The sequence below is a fragment of the Artemia sp. Qi Xiang Cuo genome, chromosome 18 (assembly GCF_049724085.1).
Source record: "Artemia sp. Qi Xiang Cuo chromosome 18, ASM4972408v1, whole genome shotgun sequence".
NCBI lineage: Eukaryota > Metazoa > Arthropoda > Branchiopoda > Anostraca > Artemiidae > Artemia > Artemia sp. Qi Xiang Cuo.
Genome location: NC_142811.1, coordinates 35,098,733 through 35,123,843, shown reverse-complemented (window position 1 = coordinate 35,123,843; position 25,111 = coordinate 35,098,733). Strand labels below are relative to the sequence as shown.

At 34.9% G+C, this 25,111-nt stretch overlaps 2 protein-coding genes across 2 annotated transcripts in view; both read right to left on the bottom strand.

Annotated features, from left to right (window-relative positions):
- Nucleotides 1–25,111, bottom strand: part of LOC148941438 (rab-like protein 6) — a 121,692-nt gene that overhangs the window by 81,238 nt on the left and 15,343 nt on the right. The gene's annotated exons all lie outside the window — the stretch shown is intronic.
- Nucleotides 1,621–25,111, bottom strand: Skp2 (S-phase kinase-associated protein 2). The gene is made up of 2 exons (XM_089104650.1): nucleotides 24,954–25,111; nucleotides 1,621–6,286 (listed from the first exon to the last, which is right to left on the bottom strand). Exon 2 carries the CDS (start codon nucleotides 6,283–6,285, stop codon nucleotides 5,029–5,031), a length of 1,257 nt encoding a protein of 418 aa, XP_088960776.1. The 5' UTR covers nucleotide 6,286; nucleotides 24,954–25,111; the 3' UTR covers nucleotides 1,621–5,028.

The window sequence follows — 25,111 nt, the reverse complement described above, 5'->3', positions numbered from 1 at the left end:
AATGAGCCATTTTAATTTGCAGAATCTTTTTTTCATGTCAGTTTCCTATTTCTGTTGTCTGATAAAATAGTTTCATTAGATCTTACCCCATCTAGATTCGCGGGCGAGCCAGAAGTTGTGAGTTCTGGTAAAAATAACATACCCTATTACTCGTACAACACAGTTAAGCATTTTAGTAGTAAGCTTTTTGGTTTAAAAATTCTTAAAATAGGTTTCCAGCTACTCTTAATCTTTGCTCTAATGGTTTGACTTCCAAAAATACAAACATAATGTCCACTTAATTCGGAAATGCAAAAGCTAAACTAAAAACATTTTAAGACAATCTTTGAATAAGCAAATTTCAGCCCTTCTGTTTCATATAGTGTGTACAGCGCAAAAAAAAGATAGAAAAAAAAAATTAAAGACAGCTATTCAATGAAGAAAACCCCCTCCCGCTACATACACGTAGTATTTCCTGTTTTCTTGAAGTTTTAATATCGGTCCCTTTAGACATAAGCCTATATATATATATATATATATATATATATATATATATATATATATATATATATATATATATATATATATATATATATATATATATATATATATATATATATATATATATATATATATATATATATATATATATATATATATATATATATATATATATATATATATATATATATATATATATATATATATATATATATATATATATATATATATATATATATATATATATATATATATATATATATATATATATATATATATATATATATATATATATATATATATATATATATATATTGGAATGTTCAGTATTATCAAACCATTTATTATCGGTTATAATTGTGTATAGATTTCAACTCCATTCCCATCAAAAATCTGCAGCCAACATCGATTTTGCGACTCGTACTCAATCGTAGACTCTCTACCGACATTGTCAGAAAAGGATTTCAGAAACAAAATTTGGCGAACATCTTACTTCTCTCAGATTAATATATATAAAAAAGTTTTTGCTTAGTTCTCAAAAAAAAAAAACATCAGGAGTTCAGGTTTTTTTTTCTGTCTGATGAAATGAATAGTTTTATTTCTGACCTATTTTGTCATAGAATTAAGTTTGACTTAACGCATGAATCAATCTCCTCTTCAATTGTTAGAAATCTATTAATGATCCAAAAGATTATAAACAGTGGAAGGGGATAATCACCCTTCTTTTATATGAAAACAAATAGAAGAAAGTATGTGGACTTTTATTATACTGTACAATGCCCATAGAAAGACTATTTCCAGAGTTGAACCCTAACGAAACAAAATTCTGGATAAGGCTTTGCTGTTTGACAATATCTTTCTTTGATGACTTAGTTCTTTAGTTTTGAACTTATGATTGTGAGCGACTATGGCACTGAGCTGCTAGTTGTTCGGGTATATTATTAAAACTTAATAGTCTATAACCCTAAAATTTAAATTGACAAAAATTATTGTCATGTTTATTTTAAAATCTCATATCCCATACAGATAAGGACTTTATTCCGCTTCCCTACTCCAAAGCAAAATCCTTGGGTTCTCATTCGAGATTTTAAGGTGACAACTGTCCCTCGTATAGATTAAAGGAGTAAAATAGTATACAATTAGTGAAAAACTGTATTTAATTAATCAATACAAATTTTCTATTAAGCTACAACGCAAACGGTATACGCTACAATCCAACAAAACTATTTCAGATAGCAGAATTACAAAAGCAACTTAATAATCACATTTTTTTCTATATGTATCAAAAGGTCAACATCGAAAAGTATCACGGTACACAACAGTAACAAATGCAGCAGTCCAGAATCAAAACACATCAGCTGCAAAATTCATGTTTGACAAATTAACAAGGAAAATACATATATTGTCTTAGTTGATACTGCAATGCTGATTTACTCGCATATATAATTACAGATACAATAGTTCCAATATTTTCCCGTCAAATTATGTGCCAAACGAAAGTTGGCAAAAGAAGTTTGAATGACGTTTGGGTTGTTAACTGCAATAACAGCATTTACCTTTGTTTGGCATGTATCTGCATTGTAAAGGTCAACAGCAATTGAGGTAAAAAAGAGATATCTATATGGCACTGATCTTACAAAAATGAGAGCATAATTGCATTATTCAAAACCCTGAAGAATACAGGTTAAATTTTTATTTTTGAGCGAACGGATTGGATTGTATTCCGATTTGCATCCTAATTAGATGACATACCAGGCAAAAGAATTTTGAATGACTTTTGGTTTGTTAACTATAATAATAGCAGTTACCTTTGTTTGGCATGCATCTGTATTGCAAAGTTTAACTACAATTGAGTTAAAAAATGAGATAGCTGGGAGGCATTAATGCTCCAAAAAATGAAGAAAATAATTGGTTTATTCAAAACCATGAAAAATATAGATATAGTTTTGATTTTTGTGCGAACGAATTAGACTATATTCTGATTTGCATTACATGACATGCCCAATAAATTATCAAATAATAGTCAGAAGCGTTTTAAATATTTTGGAGTCAACTTTACCAAGTTACCTATAAAACCGTTATATAGTCTAAAAGATATAATATAATTAATTTGCATGTGCTTTCCCATACTATAAGTTTAATTAATACTGTTTTACCTTCGTTTGACATGCATTTCAACAGTATCTGCTAGCTTCGAGCGAACAAAGCAGCAATATATATGCATATACTCATTAATCTAAAAAAAATGGTATAATCAATCTAAGTCAAACCGTGAAAAATGTAGATAACTGTTCTGATTTTGGACAAATGAACTGCGAAATATTTCGATTTTACAACCAACTTTACGACTTACCAAATTAGTTGTTACTTAATACTTATAGATTGTCTCTTTTATATAGTTCATGTATTTAAATACAAAAAGTTGTATGTTGATTCTTTTTGCGTCTTCCAAGTGATGGTTTCTAGCTGATAGAAATCCAATCTATTTAAGTTGCATAATTTAAAAACAGGTAATGAAAATACACATAGTCTGCCACGTGACTATTTAACTTTAGAAAAAATTAAACATTAGCATATATACATACTGAATAAAATATAGCTTACTGAAATTAACAGAGAACCCAAAGCTCTGTTTTCATTTGGAGTTTTACAGAAAGAACAGAAACCTAAACAAACAATGAAAAACCTAAACAAACTGTTTGTTTCAACAAAGCATTGGAGAACAGGGTACTCAATTGGTTGAATCTTTTGAGTTTTGTCCATAAGACAGCAGATAAAACGACGTTAAGAAAATAAAAAGTGCCGAAAACGCCATACCCAAAGGTATAGGACCCCAAATTGGACCCTTGAAATGTAAAAAACAAATTGTGCAAAAATACTATTTAGCTGTGTAATGATCTTTTCCATGATCAGACCCTACCCCTTAAATCTTCGAACACCCCACGCCCACAAATAAAACCATAGTTACAGTAACGAGATTTCAGAGATAGCTGTTTGGACACTATTAACATAGAGTAAATTGAAAAAAGTCACAAATAATATAATACACTATCACTTTTTAAATAAGAGATTTTGATGAAACTTGATGAACAATTTCCCTAAGAAATAGGATGTTACTTAATATTCTACTTCTTTATTTCAACATAGGGCTTATTTGCACCAGTGGTGATACTAGTGATATACCTAGGTCTTGCTAGCACCAATAATGGGGAATAAACTTGTAATGTGTATTTCTTGCATAACTTGTTGAGAAAGAGCTCTGTTCGTGCCCCTATACTGTTTAAATGGCAACGTAGAGCTCAGTAAGATCAGAGCTACTAGCTTTAGAATCTATTAGTACACTAGTTTCCTCTAAGTTTCTGAAAAACCAAATTTTATAGACCAAGACTTAACTGGAGCAAATCTAGAAAAATCTAATACAAGTTCTAAGCCAGAAAGACCGCTTCTTTTCTTTTGTGTGTGTGGAGGGGGGGGAGTCCACACGAAGCTAAAAAAGACCTCCAGAAAAAGGAATTTTAGTAAAACTTGGGTTATTCAGACACACAGTTTTTAAGGTAGCAGAATGCATATTCTTACAGGGGAGGAGGAAAAACCGTCTGATACCCCTTCACCTTGTAATAGTGGAGGAGCCTATAGATCTTTGGTGGGATAGCTTCAGACCGCCTTTAGTTTCACCAACACCCAGAGACATAGGCTGCAACCATGGGCAACCACAAAGAAGGGGACTGTCCCTCCTTCCATCTTCTTTGAGAAAAACAAAACTTTTAGTGTTTCGAAAGGAATTGTTTACTGTATTTTTTTTTAACTGTTAGAAAATAATAATAAAAGAATCACATTTGCACGTATCTCTCAAGTTCTATAAGGCTTTAACAAAACGAGTCAGTAAGATGAAAAGGAAAGACACCAAACAACTTATTAGTGCTTTGAAGAAAAAATAAGTAAATTTAGCAAGTCTCATCCTGGAAGACCGAAAAAAAAAATACGAAACTTCGCAATATTTACAAAAAAATTATACTTTTCTGCCACAAAATATTTTTTTTCAAACGTTTGCCTCCTCCTCTTTCAACTTTAGTAACCCCCCCCCTTCCCCCGGCAAAATGTGTTCAGGAGCTCAAGATTGCAACGCCACTTTTTAGAATACACAGACACACAGCAGACCCTAACATTAATGCAGATGGAGATCTAAGTTTTTTCTGAAATTAACAAAGATAATTATAAAATCAGCATTAATAATAGGACAATAATTCAAGCAATCCTCAAATCAATTGTTCATACAGAGTTTTTAACACAAAAAGCTTAATCAGAATTTGTTACACAATTCTGCAGGGTATCCCTACTTCTTTTTTTATTATTTAAAAGTTAATGACTTATTAGCATCACTAGTGCCAGAGAATAATAGCAGTAAAGCATGGATTATGCTAATCCCATCTAATTTTAAGAAAAAATATAAACAACGCAATTAAACTGGGCCATTTTATAAAAAAAAATGTCCTCGTTGATTAGTTAAACTAGGTCAACCAAATGATAAAGTCAGCCAAGGACATAGAGTTATGAACGAACACGGACTTCCCAAATGCTAGTTCTCCTCAAACCAACCGTTGGTCTGGCAATACTGGAAAACTTAAACATGCTAAACTTTACTTTTGGCAGCATCTTTTCCAAAAGCTCCAAATTTCTAGCATTCCAATTTCCAAAGAGATCTAAATGATTCAAAGCTTTGCAGAGTTGCAAGTGAGTGAAGGCCATTATTGGTATGTTATAACAGCGGGAAGCTGCTAGATATTCTAGTGAAGGTAAGGACTTAGCAATAGCGTCAATTGAATCTTCTGTAATATTAATAGCATCGCTTATGTCAAGCTCAAATAGCTTAGGACATTTTATGCATAGACTTTCGATATGCTCATTTGTTAATTCATGTCTGAATCCACTTATATTTAGTCGACGTAATCGATTGGGTAAACTGACAAATAGAGAATCCAGTGAGAATTTCGACAGTCCAGTCCAAGCTATATTCAAAGCTTCCAAATGTTTACAATTTTCGACAATAGTTTTAAGTCCAATTCCCATCAGACCATAACACATAGCTAGATTTAATGTTTCAAGATTTTTCATATTTGAAATAGCTTGACATGACTCATCATTCAGAGTACAATGTTCCAAACTCAATTTTTTTATTCTCCTTGATGCCAAGAGCACTTGATTCAGTGACTTAACTGATATAGTAGCCATTGTTAAATCTAAGTAGATAAGTGGCAGAAAATTTGGAATGAATTTAAATGCTGGATCCTGGACATGTATCCTTGTACAACGAGCATAATGCACACCTCGATCTAGAGCAATACCAAAATGCTGAGGTTTCAGCATTTTGCTGCTAAGATCAACTTTTCGCCATAGGGATTCATCAGAAGCAAGCCTGTTCCAATTTTTACAGACAGATAGACACTTTGCAAGACAAGGTTTAGGCAAGAGGGAAAATATATAAATCATTAGCTCATCTGATAGATTCAGGAATCCCCCTTCACTCTCACTATATACTTTACGTTTTTTATAGCCACAATAGCTTCCAGGTACTTGTTCACTACTATCCATTGCCAGGCTTATTAGTGAATATGGATTTTCAATATCAGCTGGATCATTCCCATTATTATTATGAAATTCAGCAGGTGAGGGGAATGATGTTGGAGGGGTTGGTGCAGGATCTGCAGAGTCACACGAATCATCACTAACTGGAACAACACCCATGTCAGCAAGAATCTCTGACTCCACTGGGACTGTTTCAATACTCCATCGTTTGGTTTTTGGCATCCTGAAATAACGTAGATATTAGAACCAATGAATTCAAAATTGCATTAATTCATTTTAAGACGAATAGAACAATGTCTTAATGTGACGCTACTCTGTCAAAACATATTAAGCTCTGAGATTTCAAATAATCCAGCAGGCCAGGTGATTATCTGTAGATCTTAGGACCTCAGTCTTATAGGTCAATAACATCATTCATTAGTAGATACACTTTCACATCCCTCAAAAAAAGGACTGAATTTCTACACATACAAAAGGAATTATAGTTCTTCTGAAGTAAATTTTCCTTTCTTCCATTTTTTCCATATCCCTCTTCTCCAAGAGTACGGTTCACCTAAAATATCATACAACTACCTTTTGGGTACTGTCTTTGCAATAACATTTAAATACCATGACTGAACAGATTTTAGCCCACTGAACCTGTCTTACGTCATTGGCTGAATATATGGAGTACAGGAGGGGGTGAAATTTGCTACAGCTCTGTATATCTTTGTGTGGAGCTGATTGATGTTTGCTAGTTCTTTGAAGAGACAAAGCCGTTGGTAAAGCATTATTATCAGGGGGCAAAAACACTATTGGTGAAGAGTGCTTAGAATGAAATACCTGGGCTATTTCAGCTTTGCCTTGGACCAAATTTGAGAGGGGGTTTCCTCCATTACCTCTCTGTGTGTATAAATGCATGTGCCCACAGAGCAGGAGATGAAGTCCCCTTTTCACCTGAATCCAAAACCTCTGAACAATCGGCAAATTTAACACAGATAAACAGCATTTAACAATCAAATATCATTAAAAATCATGTTTAATATAATAATGGGCACCACACGGGTGATGCCCCTCCTCCCAAGTTAAAAAATATCAGCAAAAAACGATACTTGCAAAAGAGGGAAAGCTTTTTAAAAAATGGAAAACCTATGGGCTTTATGCAATATTTCATACATAGAATAGATATTGACTCTTGATCTCCTTATGTACAAATGGAAAAACCAAAATTACATCTATGGGGTATATATTAAGGACATATTACATGTATAAGTGGTTTCATTTGCATCAATTCGTTCTATATCTAATGTCACGCATCCATAAATTAATTCGTTAAGTGGGTAAAACAAAAGTAACAGCTCAAGTATTTCGAGCAGAATAAGCCATTGGCAAGGGAAAACATGTAGGGTATTAAAAAGCAAACAAACGAAAAGTAAAAAGAGGTCCCCCTCCATGCACACAAGTGTGCTTATGTAAACAGAGTGGGGTAAAAGCCTCCCCTCCAAAGCAAATGTATGAAATAGTGGCTACAAATTAACTAAATTTACCTTTGCCCCCCCCCCCTCCAGTAAAATTCCTTTTATGCCCAGAACTGTTTAACCTGTCTTCAAGTACACGTTCACGACATAATTGCCAAAATCGCAACAAATAAAGACAAGATTCAACTATTGAATTCCAGTGTTTATCTTGAATATACCACAGACACCATTCAGGACATACTCTCCTTGAGATAAAAAGAAATAAGAAAAAGGTCTCTTCAAACAAGAGAAAGCTATTATAAGAGATTAATATTGGTTTCTTGCACATTTCCCCTATAAAACAAATCTTTAATCTTACTCTCCCTCCACACAAAGAAAAAAACTAAAATTATGTATCAAGCATATATTACAGGATATACTAAACTTGCATGTGGTTTCATTTGCATCAATTCATTCCAAGTCTAACAAGTCTGATAATATCCCAATTCACAATATGCATTGAAGTTAACAACAAATGTGTGTAATTTATAACAGGAACTAGTTCCTCCACCAAGTTTTAAGTAGTTCTCTTTCTTTGTCATCCCGTCAGAGTCAACATTCATGTGTATTTAGCAATATGTTGTTTTAAGCTTTCAAAGCAAGAACTTTAATAAGATCTGTCCACAAATTCTTAGTTTGGTCCGTTTTCAACTTTACTTCATAATTTCTGTGTGCAGCCCTATTAGTACTGTGATCATCAATGCCTAAACCTCGCGTGTATATCCCAGCACATAGTTCTTGCTGAGACTCAGTCACATTTAATAAATGCAAGCACAAACAAAAAGCAAATCCAATGGAAAAGTACATAATGAAAACACACACTAAAGAATCATATACATCAAAAGCAATTAAGGAATGACAGAATATAATTTAAAAAGGAATTTAGCTATCTTTATTACTTTCATAAACTATAGTTACATACTCTAGTAACAAAGATTTCAAGTTATCTTTTTAATTTAACTAGAAAAACGTTATTGATGTCACTTAGCCTCTTGACTAATCAAGCTGTCTATGGTAATGAAGAGTAAGTACACATCAGTCCAACTTCATAATAAATAAATAAAAACAAGTTTTTTTTAACTGAAAGTAAGGAACGACGTTAAAACTTAAAAAAAACAGAAATTATTTCGTATATGAAAGGGGCTGTCCCCTCCTCAACGCCTCGCTCTTTACGCTAAAGTTTTTAATTGTTTAAAAAAATAGAGTTGTGAGAAAGTCAAACTTTAGCGTAAAGAGCGAGGCGTTGAGGAGGGGACAGCCCCTTTCATATACGGAATAATTTCTGTTCGTTTTAAATTTAACGTCCTTCCTTACTTTCAGTTAAAAAAAACTCGTTTTTTTTTTATTTAATTTTTGAACGTTTTTGAATTAAAGCAGGTTTTGACATTGGCTCACCGTACATGAATAATTTGCATATTAATTTGACTTTTATTTGGTTAAATGGCTTTCTCGAAACTTGTTTAATTTTATTTACGAACGTTTTTATTAGTAATAAATATACGTAACTTACGAATTAACTTACGTAACGAACTTCTATATTCATAGATTTTCAATACGTATATTAGGGGGTTGGCCCCTAGTCAATACCTTTCTCTTAAAGCTGAAGTTTGAATTTTGTTCCAATTCTTTAAAAATGACCCCTTAATCAAAAAGACCGATAATTAGAATAAATATCTCTTATGAAAGTACTAAAAAATCTTTCGCTTAAAGAGCAAGGTATTGACTAGGGGGTGAACCAAATCATATACGTAATATTTTCAACTTTGGCAGGGCGTAAGATCCAGATCTATGGACAACTGCCTCTGCAAAGGGCTGCCTCGACCTTTTCGGGGCACCTGCAAGACTGGGGACCTTGCGGTCAACTCTATTCCCACTTGAGGAGTGGCGCCTCTCGAGGAAAATAAAAGCCAAGTAAACGACACAGCATTCGCACGGGTTTCTGACTAATGGAACAGTTTTCTAGGCTTGTTATGTTTGATGGGCGTATTTGGGCTGAAAAACCTCTTCCTAGCTAATTTATCTATTATTGGCTGCCTCCCCATAGTAGAATAATACTTTTAGTTATGAATATAGTAAGAGGTAAGAGGCTTGAGACTGTCTGTGCAGGACTTCAACTCTTGTTGATAGAAGAGCAGCACCAAGTACTGAAAACCATGTTGTGACCAAGATGGGCCCAGGATTGCACAAAGCCTCCATTCATGGAGGTCCCAGGGACTTCTTGCTGTCCGGTTCTAAGCCGGCTTAATCGCTTTGGTGTAGACTTGAGAAGATGTGTTGGTCCCCATCCTGCACTAGTATCCGGGACCAATGCCTTTCCTGAGGCCAAAATAATTTCAATTATTTAAAAAACATGAAAATTGGAATTTGGAATATTTTTGACGTTAAAAATAACTATCGTATCGACATTCTGACTGACAAATTCAGACAATTCGAACAGGATTTAATAGGAGTTTCAGAAACTCTTATCCAAGGGGTAGGAAGCATGACATTAGGTGCTTTAGAATATGTTTGCTCAGGCAGGAAGGATGGGGTACATAGACAGGGAGTAGGGCTCATGATGAATAACGAAGCTGCTAAGTTTTGTTTAGGTTGGAAAGGTATTAATAATAGAATGCTAATCGCTCATTTTATGACTAGAAGTGCAGGGTATCAGTCATAGCAATATGCGCCACTGCAGATCCGACTGACGGAAATACTAGTGCCTCAGATGAATTTTACTTACAGTTACAGGAGCAAATAGACAAGGTCCGAGGTAGAAATATGATATTATTACTGGGAGATTTTAACGCCCAGGTTGGTAGAAATAGGGATAGATGGTATCCCAGCCAAGGTAAATTTGGTGTAGGAAAAGAAAACAGTAATGGTCACAAATTTTTGCAATTTCGTAGGCATGACAATCTACGTATAAATAATAAACTTTTTGGTCATACAATGCTCATAAGTTAACATGGTATTTACATGATGATAGGACAGCTAACCTTATTGATTATATTATTGTAAACCGAAGACTGGCAAGATCAATACAAGATACTAGGGTATATAGGAGTGCTGTTATTGATGTTAAGAGTAAAGAGCACCATCTCGTAGTGTCAAGGGTTAATTTAAAGCTGAAATTTTGGAAGGGTAACTACCTCCCGCGAAGTTATGGTGTTGGTAGACTCCAGGATGAGAATTAGAGAGAAACTTTCCAGGAACAGTTGAATACTAAAGTTAAAGATTGGAATTGGGTCGTAATTAGCTATAAGAAAAAAACTGAAGCGAGCCGGATCAAATTCTTTGAGAACTTGCTTAACCGATAAAGAGCTCCAGGAAAAAATATAGAGGAAAAAGAAGAAGTTGGCAAGGCCTTGGATTCGAAAGACGAGGTCTTCGGTGAGTAGAAATTAGAAACAGTACTAAAAAAATTAAAGAATAACAAGGCTCCAGGTGCTTATAGGGTGGTAAATGAGTTTCTTAAATATGGTGGCTCTGAGGTTAGAAATAAGTTATTGAAGATTATGAATATGATTTTTGAAAAAGGGGAAGTACCTAACGATTTTAGGAAAACCTTAATTAAGCCGCTTTTTAAGATAGGTGATAAAAGTGAGTGTGATAATTATCGAGGCATTAGTCTGGTCTCTGTAGGTAGCAAATTACTTAGTAATATGATACTTTTTAGACTGAGGGAAGCCATAGACAAAGTTTTAAGAGACGAACAGTGCAGTTTTAGAAATGGTAGAAAAGATGTGTCGACCAAATTTTCACTCTTAGGCTAATAATTGAGAAGTGCCTGAGTTTTCAAACACCTTTGGTCCCCGGTTTTAAAGATTATGAGCAAGGATTCGACTCCGTTGATAGAAGAGCTTTAGTAAAGATTTTATCCTTGTACGGTATACCAGACAAATATATTAAAGTGATTAGTGCTATGTACGAGAATAACACTGCTGCGGTTAAAGTAGGAAATGAGGTTAGCAACTGGTTTTGTATTAAATCAGGAGTTAAGCAGGGTTGTGTTCTATCCCGCTTTATATGGATTATTTTGATGGACTTTGTTTTAAGGAGCACAAGAAAGGCAATGGGAGACCACAGAATCAAATGGTGAGGAAAAAGTCTCCTGGACTTGGATTATGCTGATGGTTTAAGCATCCTAGATGAAAGTATGAGCAAAGTTATTGAAGTTTAAGAGGTTTTGCGAGTTCAGGGTGCTAAAATTGGTTTGAAAATTAATGTTATAAAGACTAGGTCACTGAGGCTAGGAATAAGTGAAGATGAAAAGGTGAGGTTAGGTAATGAAAAGATTGATCAGGTGGGCAGCTTAACTTACCTTGGTAGTATTATTAGTAAAGATGGTGAGAGTAGTGAAGATGTTAAAAATAGAATAGCCAAGGCTCAGGGTGTTTTTTCACAGTTAAAAAAAAATATGGAAGAATAGGAAGATAAGTCTGCAAATCAAGATTATAATCTTAGAAGCTACAGTGATGACAGTGGTCAAATATGGCTGTGAAGCATGGACTCTCAGAAAAGCGAAGGAAGATTTTCTGGATGTTTACATGATAAGCTGCGTAAGGACTGTTCTGGGGTCCTGTCTGACTAGTTAAATTTCGATTACCTGGCTAGGAGAGCAGCGGGGCGGAGGATTGCTCACTATGGCTGCAATGAAACAATGGGTGATGTGTTTAGGACCCATTGAGCGGACGAAAGATGGAGTATTGCCGAATGTCGTCCTTTTTAACCAACCGTTTACGGCTAAACAGAAAGCAGATCGTACTCGTCAGGGGTGGGAGGAGGTCACAAAAAAATATTGAAAGGAAATAGGAACTTCGTCGGAGGGTGTAAAACGGAGGCTTTGCATAGATTGGGATGGAGGAGGAGCGTGCGTAGCTGTGTTAGCCTCAGGCGGCTTGGTGCTGCGGTGAGTTGTTAGTAGTAGTAGTATTAGTTTTAAGTTTTGATGTTGCTCCTTACTTTCAGTTGAAAAACTTTTTTATTTAATTTCTGATCTTTTTCTTTAATAATGATGGGAAATCCGGCGCCCCCTTCATAGCAACGTCCCTTCCCCATGAAAAATTCCTTCATGGAAAGATACTCCCATATAATTCCCGACCCACCCACCCACCCCCCCGACCTACCAGAAAAACTCCCCCTGAAAACGTCTGTATACTTCCCAATAACCAATACTATATGTTAACATTGGGTAAAGTTCATAACTTTCAGCCCTCCCCCCAGAGACTTCGGCGGATTAAGTCATCCTAAAAGACATAGTTATCATATTTTCGACCATGCTGAACAAAATGGCTATCTCAAAATTTTGATCGGGTGACTTTGGGAAAAAAATGAGCGTGGGAGGGGGCCTAGTTGCCCTCCATTTTTTGGTCACTTAAAAAGGGCACTAGAACTTTTAATTTCCGTTACAATGAGCCCTCCCCCGATATTCTAGTACCACTGGGTCAATACTATCACCCCTGAAAAAAAAAAAAAAAAAAAAAAAAACATGCATCCGTGATCTTTCTTCCGGCAAAAAATGCAAAGTTCCATATTTTTGTAGATAGGTGCTTGAAACCTCTACAGTAGGGTTCTCTTATACGCTGAATATGACGGTGTGATTTTCATTAAGGTGCTATAGCTTTTAGGGGGTCTTTCCCCCTTTTTTCGAAAATCAGCCAAATTTTCTCAGCGTAACTTTTGATTAGTAAGACTAAACTTGATGAAAATTATATATTTGAAATCAGCATTAAAATCTGAGTCTTTTGATGCATCTATTGGTATCAAAATTCCGTTTTTTAGAGGTTTGGTTACCATTGAGCCGGGTCGCTCCTTACTTACAGTTCGTTACCACGAACTGTTTGATAAGCAAAACCTGTTTGAAACAGAAGTTTGAAAACAAGATTTACACAAGAGAACAGACTGTTTGTTCTGATTCTAAATTCATTAAGTTCAAAGCTACATATTAAAAGATATTAACACATAAAATGTGCATTATTCTAGAAAAGAGGGATGCAACCTCTAAAAGAAATCTTGATGAAAACTACACCAAGAAATCCAGTATTCTTGATAGCCTTACTAAACTAGTTTAACACTCAATCCAAAAAAAAAAAAAAAAAAAAAAAAAAATGTTATACAGAATTTTGCACTTCCCTTCAAAAGGATGATTATGGAAACTTATCTATTATTTATTTTTCCTAGTAATGATTGTATTGGATCACTTATCAATCATAGGGAAATTGGAGAGGGCTTATTTGAACAAAAGTTTACAGTTCAAGCATTCTCTAAGGCAAATTAAAGAAAAGAAAAAGAAATAAAATTGCAGCAAAGTTCGCCATTTGGGCATTGTTCTACAAAACTACAGGGGGCCAAATGCCATTAGGCAAATGCCATTGACACAGCAAATGATTGAAAAACTTTTGAAATGCCTTATAATAAATATCTCCAAGGACATACTATTACGCAGTGGGTAATTCTTTACCAAGACACGAAAGCAGTTTTTGCACAAATAAACAATTTTTATAAACATACTGCAAACAAGAGTCTGGTAGGACAAAGCTAAGACAGAGAGGAATATTTTAAACCACTGAAGATTTTTTATTCTGGTTAAAGTGAAATGTCAATGCAGAATTGAGAGCAGAGAGTTGTGAGAGCAACAGCTAATCTCTCTTAAGGGGGAAATTTATTTCACATTAAAATGAAAACAAATTGATCACATTACCACACATTTGTTTACTATAATGCTAACCAATTGACTGGAAAACATTTACAATGCAAAACTGTTGAAAATATGCCATAGGAATAGGAGCAGGAATAAACTCATTTGCTTATCAAGCCTTCAAATGTCAAAACTAAGTTTTCAAAAGAATAAATAAAAAAAACAAGGTTTTTGCAGGAAAATAAAGATCAAAGCTAAAATTTAAGAAATCATCTTAAATATAATAGCGACTGTGCTTCCGAAAATAGGTGCCGTACAGGGATACTTCAAAACAAATGAGAAAATAAGACCTGTGAGCAGGGGCGTCGTTTGGGGGAGGCATGAGGGGGCAACTGCCCCCACAATAACGTGGAAAAAAATCATTATACATCTTATGCCGTTTGACTATCTGGATATGGACCGCTCTTGCCCCCCCCCCACAAAAAAACGCTGGAGATTCGCCCCTGCCTGTGAGGGGCTTAACTTTGCCAAAAATCCCTGTGAAGTGCTTGACACAGAAATTGGGTCATAGCAGAGGAGAAAGAGTGAACTGCAATCTATTAAATAGTCTGTAAGTCCAATTCGACATACAAACAGGAGCCGACAACAGAAATATTCATGCCCCTTTAGAGGATACTACTGAAAATGACTTCCAGGTTTCAAGAAATTCTGGACCTGGGCAGTGGTGGGACCTTTGGTCCCTTTTGTTTCAGAAAAATGTCCTTTTTATAAATTTAACTTCATTATGTTAAATATCTAAATCCCGGGAAAGCTTTTATTACGATGTCTGAAGAATCCACTAATAAGCGAGTGTCTGAAAAAGCCAGTTGAGCGATGACTCATACAGCTTGAAAAGCTTCAAAGGATGCTGAGTCTAATTTTATTCAGCCATTCATCGCCTTTGGTCAGAGGTGAGCGTGCCCGCGCGCGTCTTAAAGTGAATTCGTTAATTGTAAGAGTTTTGTCTTTAATTCCGTTTGAGTTCCTTTTGTAGCGTGACTGAATACAGTAAGACTTTTGTTATACTATATAATCTTTAACTTTTTAGCCTAGTTAGAGTCCAAGGAGATAGTTAGAAATATTACCGGTAACCCTTGGCCTTAAAGTGGCCCCTGGGACCATTCGATCACGCTATCGTACCCTAAGGCAGGGTATATTGTAAATCGGGCACTGACATACCCGATAGATACAGAACCGTTGGAGTAAGCGCGGGAATCCCACTAACATTTGGGCCGACAAGGGGTTAGTGGCAGAGCAACATTTTTGCACCAATAAGTGGTGACCCTGTACCTTACACTCCCAATAGGCAGCAAATTCTCTTTCTTAAACCTTTCTAACCTCATGGATCTATATTTTGCATTGGAATAAGGTAATAATTTTGTGAACATAAGCAAAAAAGACGTCAAGCCAAGAGGAGGCTACTATGGACGTTCACCAATGCTTCTCAGAACCAGTCTCTAAAGTTAAAAAAGAAGGACCATTTGAGCCTTTGGAGTTTCCTCAGTAGTATAGTTTCAATGACTGTGTCAATAATGTTACCATTATGCAGTACAAATAATCTCAAGGCTGGAACAGAGCAGTGAAGGAGAGGAAGGAATTATTTTATGGATTCTGGAAAAGGGCAGCACTTTCTGGGTCCACTGTGGGTGGCACCAATGCTAAAAACGCCAGTGCCTGTGCGCACATGTTATACGTAGTTATTTGAATTTAGGAGGTAGAGGGGCTCTGCAAGCTCCTACTAATGACTTAAAGTCCATTGTCTTTTTTTTACCATCATAATTGCTATTCATCCAGAATTTAACTTGGTGAACATACTAGAAAGCTTTGCAAAATTAAACAAAGCATGCCATTGTGTCAAACAAAATGAAATTAAAGTTTCATTTGTTTTGGAGGCATTATTTATTCAACAACTCACTTGCACTGCATTGATAATGACAAACAAATAATGTATTTAAAATTTTCCTCTATATAACAATTCAGGAGTCTTCCTTCCAGATCTTTAAAAAAACATCCTTCTCTTTTCCATCTTCTGTACACTGTCAACTCCAACGTCTTCTGTAATCTCTCTGGTCATAACAGTGCCAAATAGAGCAAACTCACGTATCTTTTCCAGACCTGGCTTACCATACGTATTTGGACAAAGGTTGTCACATTAAAATGTCAAAGACAGCACATCTTTAAGTTTTTACTCCACTTTCCACTGACTGGTACAAACTTTTAAGCCCAAATTTTTTTAGGTTTTCATGTAGACTGGATAAAGTCTTCTAATTTTATTTAGTTGATATCTCACAGCTGCAGATCATATTTCATGCTGCCTTGTGGTTTCTGAGCCAGACTCTAGTGAAGTCTAGAGTTCTTAGTAGAACAGATTGAGCCAAACTGGAAACAACATATGTTTTGGACAGCTATTATTTTTTGTCATAACCACGAAATAATTACAATAGGCTACTAATTAAGTTTATGAAAAATAACAGATAATTTGTTAGAATAAATACACTTGTAATACTAAATTTTACTTTACTATTTTAAAAGAATACTTTTTCGTCATCGTGTTTTTTGTTAATTCTAACTTGTTCAAAGTGTAGGAACAACTGATACCTAAATAAAGCTTAGAAAGCATCAATGAAGTTCTTGTCTTAAGGGTGGTTTGAAGGGAGCAGTCCAACTGCTATTTTTGGTAAATTTAGGTTTATTTAGGCTTTACCTATTCATTCTTTCTAATTTCTGTTTGTTTTGAGTTTCACTTATCATATATCCTTATTTCTACTCATTTTCTATCTTAATACATAAATTGGAAGAAGTTTCAAATGTCTTTGACAAATCAATTTGCATGTGTCTTTTTCTAATTGACTTAGACTTAATGTCCGTTAATTGTCGGAAAGCCTACACCATTACTTAAACCCTTTTCGCTTACTAGCTTAAGTATTAGATCATGGCTTAAAGTTTACAAGAAATTTGAGTACATAATCAAAAATTTCCATAAAATCTTAACTCGTTTTTGCACCAAGTCACTACTAAGGCTGTTTCGCAGTGAGTTGGGACTTAGTTTATCTTCATATTAAGTCAGTCTGTGAAAATACTATTGAATCCCACAACTAAAGAACTTATCTTGCTTTTTGCACCAATTCAGGGATGTGCCCATTTTGCAATGAATCACAACCGAGCTTATTTTTGCACAAGTCATTTCACAACACTATTAAGAAATTACATAGTCTGCTTCAGGACTTAGCTTGTTTTTGCACATAATCTGTTTCTTATGGACTATTTGCATTGTCAATTGTTCACCGACGTAGTTGAAATTGTCACTTCACCCCTAAGGCATATCTTGGACTTCTTAACCATTCTGAATAAAATACTTGTTTTGAATTTTATCTGATGCCATACAGGGGTGGGAAAGGGGTACACACCACGTTGAAGGGTAATTAGGTTGCCCTTCAACTAGATTTAGCCTTTAGAACAGTACTAAAACTCAAAATATTGTGACAGATTAAGCTCTTTCCCAATTTCTTACAACCATCTGTTGTGCGTGATAACCCCTTGAAAAAAAAGAATGAAAACGCTTGTGTAAATTTAGATTCCACATGTTGTTATGTCTACACTTATTTGCCCTTTGATCAATTTTGAACCTTGAAACCCCTTGTGATTTACAATCAAAAGAGCCCTATAATTTTCTAAAGCCACCCCTTTTATACAACAAGGCCAAAACAAGAATACATGAGTTAGAATTCATAAGGCACTTGAACTTGGTGGTTTGTGTTGAAGGGGCCACTGTGTGCCTCCAACCATACAACATAATCATGACAAAATACAATGAAAAGGAGGCATGGAGTCAACCAAGAGGTAGCTCTGGTCCAAGTTGCAAGGCAGCACAGATGTCAAGCCAACAGGTGGCAACAACTCCATAACAGACAAAAGCTTGAGCTTAAGTTGCTGAGGCTTAATTAGAAAATAGTAGGCAGGAACTTACATCCAAAGAGATTTTCCAAGATATTTTTAGATCAAATAGCCTTACACTACAGCTGCTAACAAGCTTCTAACTTTTATGTTTTGGAAAATCACCATCTTTGGAGCCTACTAGTGCTTGGACCATAAGAGCTACCAGTCACAAATTCCTTGGGGAAGTCTCCTTACCTAGAGCCATGCATTTATGAAATTCCAAGTAGGTATGACCAATTTTGTGTTGATAGTAGGTCTCAAAAGTGATTTATACCTTTGGATAACTCCTCATTCAGTCTTATTTACCCAAGACACTTGGCCAAAAATTTTAAAACAGATCTGAGCAGTTTCATGAAAAGGTTAAAGAAACAATTTATATCTATGAAAACCATCATTCTTGCTTTCAAATTAAACAAGACACCTTGCTGTAAACAATGTACCCCATCTCTATCTTTCTGCTAAAAAGCTAGTAGTAGATAGTAAGGGGGAGGGGTGTGTGTTTATATGCTAAATCAGGAATTGGGCCAGTTTATCCGCCTAGATTGACTGCATGTTTCAAGTCCCTTTATAGCCAAATTTTGGACCTTGAGACTATTCTGAGTGAAACAGCTATCTCAAAATTTAGACCCAATACCAAGGGTGAGATGGTGACAGGGGCAGGGGCGTGCCGAGGGAGGGGGCGCCCCCACCCAACTTTTTTGGCATATGGTAAAATTTTCGCCGAAGACAAAAATTTCGGCTGACATTTTGCCAAATCGGCCAAAATTTAGCAAAATTCTTGATAGGTAGCAATTTGGTAAAATTACGAAGATCCCCCCCCCCAATAAAATGAGCCTTAAAACCCCCCTGGACAGGGGGCAAATAGAAAACAGAAGGATCCACAAAAATAGGATTAGAATTAAAAATTTGCAATCAATTATGCCCATTCCAAACTTTCTAGCCATCCACAATATGCAAAAGTATACCAGCAGGCATTATTTGATTATTTTCAAGATGTGATTGCTAAGTACCAAACTTGTAAGCTTGAACCACATATTGTGTCTTGGATAAAGGATCATTTGACAAATAGATTTCAGTTCAATTTTTTTGGTTTGGCAACCTCTCTGATGATCAAGGTTGTCAGTGGTGTGTCCACAGGGAAGGTGACATGGTCCTATTTTGTTATGTTTGTTTGTGAATGATTTGCCTCTTGTAATTGAAAATTTGAGCATTAAGCTTTTTGTAGACAATATTAAACTGTACCGTATAGAAAAGTTGAAAGCAATTCTGACACATTACTTTGATAAAATGATGTTGATGTGCTTTCACAGTGGTCAGAAGGAAATGCTATAGATTTAAATGTAGATAAAACCAGTATTAGACATTATTCATGTCAAGTTGAATCTTGTTCAATCAGGTACAACTATGTCATCAAAGACTTAGAAATCCTTATGCTAGATATTGTTTGCGATTAATTAAAAAAAAATCTTTATGAAAAAGAAGTTTTTTAAAGAAAAGCTAAGGCTATGTTAAACTTAAGATTAGCAGAAATAAATTCCTATAATAATTCAAACTCAAAACAACCATAAATTAATATAAAGAATAAATGAAACCCAAGACAAACAGAAATACAATAAACAATCATAGCAAACACATATACAATTGGTACTAATATATAAATGAATAAATACATCTTAAAACGAGTCAAACTTAAACTGAATATAAAAACCCAGCCTAAAACAAACAAAAATTATCACAAATAAGAGTTTGGCTACTGCCCCCTTCCCTAACTGTAAAAGTCCAAAGCCTATTTCATCATTGGCCCTTACTGAAAACATATTATATTACAAATATTTATTTTGTACTTATTACAAGTTTACAACATTAAAAATAAAAACTACAGTGAAATAAAATCTTGAAGTGATGAGCTTATGTAATGCAAGGCTCAAAGAATGGGATGCTCCAAATAGTAAAAAGACTTGGAATAGAGTCATCAATAGCAGTAAGTGTACTCCCCTTGTCCAGTTTGGATTAAACCTTTTGAATTTTGTACGCCATTATTTTGATGTATTTTTTGTATTTAATCAGTGTGTTCCCAAACATTTTTACAGTCTACTTAGTTTGGTCCTGCCAAAGTCTATTCGCCAACATAGAGTTCTTGTGGTAAGTATGACTGATTTACAATGGACACTGAAGAAAGTAAAAATTCAAATTCTCCTGACTATGATGGTCCATGCTTTGGGAATTAATTGTATTAATTCCTTATTGGATTATTGGAAATTGTATAATTTCCAATAATGGGCAATCTTATAATTGCCCATTATTGTTGAACCACCTGCAATTATTGTTTCTGATTTGTATAGCTTAATCTTTGGTTCCTGATGGTTTTCTTTTTGGTAGTGTCATAGCTACACTTAAACAAGTTAAAGATCCAGATTTATGTTCAAATTATAGACTGATTACTCTAGTATGTTTTATGAGTAAGATTTTTGAGTATATTCTTTTGCCTGAGATAACTTCTAAGTATGATTTTTTGTCTTTTCAACTAGGTTTTAGAAGAGGGACTGGCTGCCCTCAGGCATATCATGTACTTAGCCAGTTGCTCAAGGAAGATTTTGCTCAAAAGTGCTCAATGCATTGCTGCACAAAAGATATTTCCAGGGCTTTCAACATGTTGTTCATGCCCTGGCCTCCTATTCCCTTTCTTGTTCCAGAGTCATTTTGTTCAGTTATTTCTATATTGTGACATTTGCATGAAAATTCTTATGTGCATATTAAGTGGCTGACACATATTTATGATTTGGTAGCAGTTAGAAAAGGAGTGAGACAGGGAGGTGTTTTAGATTGTATATTTAAATGTGTCCTTGCTGCTTGTCTGAAACATCTGTCTCCTACTGTATTTTTCATGATATTGGTTTAAGTTATATTGCATATGCTGATGATGTCTAGTTAGTTTTTCTTGTCAAGGGTTGGCTTAAAATTTCAATAAGTTGTTGTCTTTACTTAATGATATTGGCCTACCAGTAAAAATGAAAAAGTACAAGTTTTTGTGCTTTAATAGCAGAATTTCTGTATCTCCACTAGACCTTGGTTTAATTTCATTACCTTGCTTGGTTAAATTTAAATGGCTTGGTATATCATTTTGCATGTCAGTTTCTAAAAACCTGCCCAAAATTGATTTCTAATGTATTAAAAAATATTTGTGTGTCATATGGTAAGATATCTCCAAATAGAGGGCGTTATAACTGTAAGGGTCTAGCTTGGCTTTACAATAGTTTTTGTCCTTCAGCAGTAAATTTCCTATCTGGATTCCACCATCTAATGAGGAGAAAGGATTTATGGAGACTTAGAAGTGGTTACTTTAGATATTGTAAATATCTGATGTATTTACCCAGCTGTTTAAAAATACAAATATTGTTCTCATTATGGTGTTACTAATGCTTGAACACAACTAGTCTGTGTGGCATCCAATATGATTGCAAATACTAATAACACTGTTTCTGTTACCAACCCCCTAGTTTGCCTTTTGCACCATGATACCAATTAGATTGTGTTTGCTCTTAATAATGATATTGTTCTTTATTGTTGTACGCTGTGTTGTCTTTTTGTTGTGTGTTGTATTACATATTTTGATTATGATACTGTTCTGTTAATTATTTCTTTTCTATTTTTCACAATTCTGCAGTCTTATTTTCAATGTTCAATTGTGGGTTATAAATAAGTAAATAATGTAATTCTATCAAACATTCAGTTTAACTTTATTAGTTCTTTCCAAGACTGTTCAAGACTCAAATAGTTTTCACTACAAGCAAGAGGTTGGCTACAACCCTCTTTCCTAACTGTAAAACTTTAAAGCCTACAGCATCATTGGCTCTTTACTGAAAACAGATTATATTAAATGTATTTTCTTTTGTAATTATTACAACACTGAAAATAAAAATTGCAGTAAAATAAAATCTTAAACTGATAAGCTTTCAGCAATTAATATCATTATATATCAAATATTCAGTTTAACTTTATTTGTTCTTCCCAAAACACAAATATTCAGTTTCATTTTATTAGTTATTTCCAAGACTGTTCAAGACACATATAGTTTTCAGTTACGTGTTGACAATGCAGTAGGCTTTAGACTGTTACAGTTAGGAAACGGGGCAGTAGCCAAACTCTTGTTTGAAGTGATTTTTGTTTGTTTTAAGCTTGATTTGCACATTCAATTTAAATTATACTCATTTTAAGATTTATTTATTCATTTACATTAGTAGCCATTGAATGTATGTTTGCTATGATTGTTTATTTTAATTTCTGTTTGTTTTGGGTTTCATTTATTCTTTAATAGTAATTTCTGTTGGTTTTGAGTTTGAATTATTATACGAATTTATTTCTGCTGTTCTTAAGTTTAATATAGCATTTATTTTCTTTGAAAAAATTCTCTGTTCGATTTTTTTTTTATTAATTTCTGTTTGCTTTTGATTGCCAAAGTTTCATGTTTTTCAACATTCCCATTTCAAAATTTTGATCAAGATCCATTTGGGGTAAAAGGGTGCAAAGGGGGACTGGTTGCCCACCAATCTCTTAAGTTTATACAACCATCCCTTTAAACAAACCTTATATGTTAACAATAGGTAACTAGCAGAACTTATAGCCCGTGCCCCATGGGCCAGATAGGGGGAATAGTCAACCCCAGAGGCATAGTTATTTTGCCATTGTACTATTTTGAACAAAATAGTTTTATTTTAAATAGTACTAAAATAAAATTTTGAACAAAATAGTTTTATTTAAATAGTACTATTTTGAACAAAATATTTTGAACAAAAATCTTAAAATTTTGGTTGGATCCATCTGAGGAAAAAGGATGTAGAGGGGGGGGGGGAGGAAGGGATGGATGCCCTCTGGTCACTTTTGACTCTTAAATGTGAACTAAAACATTCAGTTTTCAATCAAATGAGTCTCCTCCAAAGTTTATATATCCACCCCTTCCATGAAACCATATACAACCTGGGCCACAGCTTACAACCCTTGCCCCAGGCCCTGGGGGTTGTGCCAACCCTGGAGACATTGTTATATGATCTTTGGACTATATTGATCAAAATGGGTATCTCAAAAATTCAACTAGACACATATGGGGAAAAAGGGCATGGGGGGGGGGGGAGGGCTAGTTGCCCTCCAATCACTTTAGACTCTTAAAAAGCAAACTAGAACTTCCAATTTACAATAAAATAAGCCTCCTTCAAAGTTTATACAGCCACCCCTCCTATAAAAACCTTATATTCCAATGGGGCATAACTTACAACCTTTACCCCTGAGTGGTTATGTCAACCCCAGAGGCATTGTTATGTGAACTTTGGACTATTTTGAACAAAGTGGCTATTTGAAATTTTTGATTTGATACATTTGAGGAAAAGAGGGCATGGGAGGGGGAGCTAGTTGCTCTACAATCTATTTTGACTCTAAAAAATGGAACTAGAACTTTTAATTTCTAATCAATTGAGCCTCCTCCAAAGTTTATACAGCCACCCCTTCCAAAAAAACCTTATATACCCCTGGGGTATAACTTAAAACCCTCATCCCAGGCTCTGGAGGGTTGTATCAGCCCAGTAACATTGTTATATGATCTTTGGACTTTTTCGAACAAAATAGCTAGTGTGAATCAGGGAAAGTTCAACAGTGGGGTAAGTCCGACACTGACCTTCAATTTGTCTATGGTCCATTGTATCTGTGGGGGGCTTTCATATTTTCTTCCATATTAGTAGCAGTAGGCAATAGTGCCATCAACTTCCAGCAGAGTTAGCACGCCTTCTGTTCAGAAGGTTTAGAAATCTTTTGGATGGCGTTTTTTAGGAACACAGGTAACTGACTTTACTGTAACTTATGCAGATTATAAGGTAAGAGAGATGGAGAATTTTTTTCATTTCTTAGAAACTAGAAGACCAGGAGCATCTTTCTAATTTTTTAAAACAAGCTAATGTTATTAGTTGAAGAGATAAGAGGGATGTCAGTCTTACCCCCCAAAAAAACCGTCTGGGGAAAGTCCGACATGTCGGACTTGCCCCCCATGGGGGAAGTTTGGCAGGGTTGTCGGACTATCCCCATGTTACAAAAGATCGATATTTTAAATGGTAGAACAGATTCTAAGCTTTAGATAATAAGGGTTGAAGCCAGTAACCATCCTTAGATGGCTCTACCAACTTAGTAGAATATAGTGTGTGTTGATCATTCATGTATTGCAGTTCTGTGCCTGCTTTTGCATATCTTTCTCCCTTGTCATTGTTTTTCCGTCTTAAACTTTACTTGTTACCCGCCGTGCAAAAAGTGGGGTAGCAAAATAGAAATGCTACTTGGCAGGTATCAAATTTGTTGGCAGATTTTGTCTGAAAATACCCTTTTTACATATAAAATAATTTTTGCTCAAAGAAAAGCTGTCAAAACACAAGTTGTGCTCCGCCGTGCAAAAAGTGGGGTAGCATAGTAGCAATGCTACTTGACAGTTTTCATGGTCTAGTAAAATTTGTTGGCATATTTTTTTCAAAAATACCAGTGCTTCCACTATCCCCGAATTTTTGGGGATTTCCCCCAAAATCTGTCTTCTCATTAACATTCTCGAAATCGGTTCCCCAGAAATCCCCTTTCATTCAGGGTTGCCACTGCTAGTGATTTATCACTGATGACAATCCACCCCTAGTAACTATGACTTTCACTTGACTTGACATAATTTTTTCACTACTTTCAAAAGTTTATGTCTCAATTATTTACTAAACATCAAAACCAGACATAGATCATTGAATTACTGATCTTTCCTACTATGCTAGTAAAAATATACTGACCTTTTTATAGTTGTAGTATAGTGATAAATGAGTATTAACCATGCAGTTTGGTATGCACTGTTTTTATAATACCAATATCATTGGAGGGTACAACTCAAATCACCATCTTATGAAGAAGACACAAGTCAAAAAACCAGTTTGTGGTGGAGGGAGGAGCC